General features: G+C 65.8%; 2 protein-coding genes across 2 annotated transcripts in view; both read right to left on the reverse strand.

The window, feature by feature from the left end:
* SF3B4 (splicing factor 3b subunit 4) overlaps positions 1–2,530 on the reverse strand; it is a 5,121-nt gene extending 2,591 nt beyond the window's left edge. Inside the window, exons 1-3 of the mRNA XM_017839366.1 lie at positions 2,252–2,530; positions 1,206–1,748; positions 375–569 (exon numbers count right to left, since the gene is read on the reverse strand). Of these exons, the coding sequence (XP_017694855.1) occupies positions 375–569; positions 1,206–1,748; positions 2,252–2,285 (772 nt within the window). The 5' untranslated portion in view covers positions 2,286–2,530. The remainder of the gene's footprint in view (positions 1–374; positions 570–1,205; positions 1,749–2,251) is intronic.
* Positions 2,396–2,690, reverse strand: part of MTMR11 (myotubularin related protein 11) — a 6,285-nt gene continuing 5,990 nt past the window's right edge. The window contains exon 15 of the mRNA XM_017839369.1: positions 2,396–2,410. Within this exon, the coding sequence (XP_017694858.1) occupies positions 2,396–2,410 (15 nt within the window). The remainder of the gene's footprint in view (positions 2,411–2,690) is intronic.

Here is a 2,690-nt window from a genome sequence, read left to right on the forward strand (position 1 = left end):
CCTTCTCTGCATCCCTGCCTTCCTTCCCTGCATCCCTGCCTTCCCTTCCTGCATTCCTGTCTTCCTTCTCTGCATCCCTGCCTTCCTTCCCTGCATCCCTGCCTTCCTTCCCGTGTCCCTTCCTTCCCACGTCCCTCCCTCCCTGCATCCCACACCTTCCCAGCTCAAGGAAACCAGCCCCCCCTCTCCCTGCCCAGGTGTGTCCCAGAATGCCACGACTCCCTAAATTCCCCAAATCCTTTGGAAATCCCTCCAGGCCCCCCTCCGTGATTGGAGGGGGGATCCCCTCACCCCCCACCACAACAGAAGCCGATCCCCACTCCCGGCCCCACTCCCGGCCCCATTCCCAGCCCCATTCCCGGCCGGATCCGTACCTGGGTGGTGCATCCCGCCGGGTGGGAAGGGGTGTGGGTGGGGTGGGTGCCCCCCTGCCGGGGCAGCCCCCGAGGGGGGTCCGGGGGCTCCGGCGCCCGGTGGCATCGGCGGGGGGGGCATGGCCGGGGGCATCCCGGGGGGCAGCGCCCCGGGCGGCGGCACCGGCGGCGGGAACGAGCCGGGGGGAGGCAGGCCTGGAATACACAGCGGGAATTTGGGGAAGGGGAAACCCCCCCAGTCAGAAAAACACGGGGAAGGGAATCGGGAGAGTCCTGGGAGCCCCGAGCCCCCCATGTGACTGTGACCCACCCTCACAGCCCACAGCCCCACCTCCCACCCACCCAGGGGGGGTGACCCCTAAGCCCCAGGGTGGTGAAGTCACCCCAAACCCCCCATGTGACCATGACCCCCCCCCAGTGTCACTGTCAACCCCCTCACGTGACCCTCCCAGGCCCCCAGCCCCACATCTCACCCACCTGGGGGGGTGAACCCTGGGCCCCAGGGTGGGGTGTCACCGTGACCCCCCCAATGTCACTGTCCCCCTCCATGTGACCGTGCCCCCCCCAGTGTCACTGTCACCCCCTATGTGACCATGACACCCCCAATGTCACTGTCACCCCCTATGTGACCGTGACCCCCTCCCAGGGCCCCCAGCCCTGCATCTCACCCACCTGGGGGGGTGACACCTGGGCCCCAAGGTGAGGTGTCACCGTGACCCCTCCAATGTCACTGTCACCCCCTATGTGACCATGACACCCCCAATGTCACTGTCACCCCCCTCATGTGACCGTGACCCCCTCCCAGGGCCCCCAGCCCCGCATCTCACCCACCTGGGGGGGTGACGCCGGGCCCCAGCGCGGTGACCACGGGCGTGGGCACCGAGGGGGGCGGGGGGGCGTCGGCGAAGAGCTGGTGGGGGCGGTCGGCCTGCGAGAGCGGGTTCTGCGCCGCCAGCAGCCGCTCGGCGGCCGAGCCGTGCCGCTCGCCCTTGGAGTCCTTCTTGAAGGCGTAGGACACGGTGATGGGCCGGTTGCACAGGTACTGCCCGTTCATGGCCTCGATGGCCGCGTCGGACGCGTCGAAGCTGGCGAAGTTGATGAAGGCGTAGCCCTTGGAGTTGCCCGTGTCGGGGTCCCGCATGATCTTGGGGGTCTGCAGGATGACCCCGAAGGCGCTGAAGGTGTCGTAGAGCAGCTTCTCGTCGATCTCGGGGTCCAGGTTGCCGATGAAGATGTTGGCGCCCACGTCCAGGTTCTTGTTGTGGGCGGAGGCCTTGTTCACTCGGATGGGTTTCCCGTAGAGCTTGATCATGTTCATGATCTTGATGGCGTAGTCGGCGTCCTCCTCGCTCAGGAACTCCACGAACCCGTACCCTGGGGGACCCCAAAGGGCTCAGGGGCATCCCAGGGGGCTCGAGGGGAACCCAATGGATCTTCAGGAGAGGGGAGACCCCCCCACTTGATCTAAACCTCAGTTGACTCAAACCCCCATTTAATTATGGATCGGAACCCCCTCGATTTGATTTTAACCCCACCTGATACTTCATTTCATCCCCACTTGATCTAAACCTCGATTGACTCAAAAACCCCACTTAATTATGGATTGGAACCCCCTCAATTTGATTTTGGCCCCACCTGACATTTCATTCAATCCCTACTTGATCTAAACCCTGGACCCCAAACACCCCCTTAGGGATGGAAGATGATCCCCCCCTCTCCCCACCCCAATTCCACCCCGGCTCTGCCCCCTGCTCAGGTCTGGGGGTCCCAGCCCCTCGCCCTGCTGCTGGACACCCCACCCGTGTCCTCCCGCCCCCCGTTCTGCCCCTCCTTGGGATTTGCGGGGTCCCCGTTGGGATTTGGGGGGGGTCTCTCACCCTGGTGCTGGCCCGTGACCCGGTCCTTGGGCATGTGCGTGTTGACCACGGGCCCGGCCTGCAGGAAGAGCTCCCAGAGCAGGGGCTCGCTGACCTTCTCGTCCAGGCCCCCCACGTACACCGTGGCATCTGTGGGAATGCAGGTCAGAGCCGGAAAACCTCGGGATAACGGGGGGCTCGGGGCTGGGATCCCTCAAGTCAAAGCCCCCCGCAAACCTTCACCAGATCCCCCCTAATCCGCCCTTATCCAGGCGGCCCCTCCAGCCCCCCCTTTTCCCTCGGGACACCAGACCGCCCCCCCTATGTCCCCACAGTCCCCCGGTGCTCTTCCCTCCACGTCCCCAGGGTCCTCCCGGTGCCTCCCCCATGGTCCCAGTGCCCCCCAGTGCCCCCCAGCGCCCCCCCCTTCCCACCCTGGGGGGCACTGGGACCATGGGGG

The sequence above is a fragment of the Lepidothrix coronata genome, unplaced genomic scaffold, assembly GCF_001604755.1.
Source record: "Lepidothrix coronata isolate B3197 unplaced genomic scaffold, Lepidothrix_coronata-1.0 Scaffold405, whole genome shotgun sequence".
Classification (NCBI taxonomy): Eukaryota; Metazoa; Chordata; class Aves; order Passeriformes; family Pipridae; genus Lepidothrix; species Lepidothrix coronata.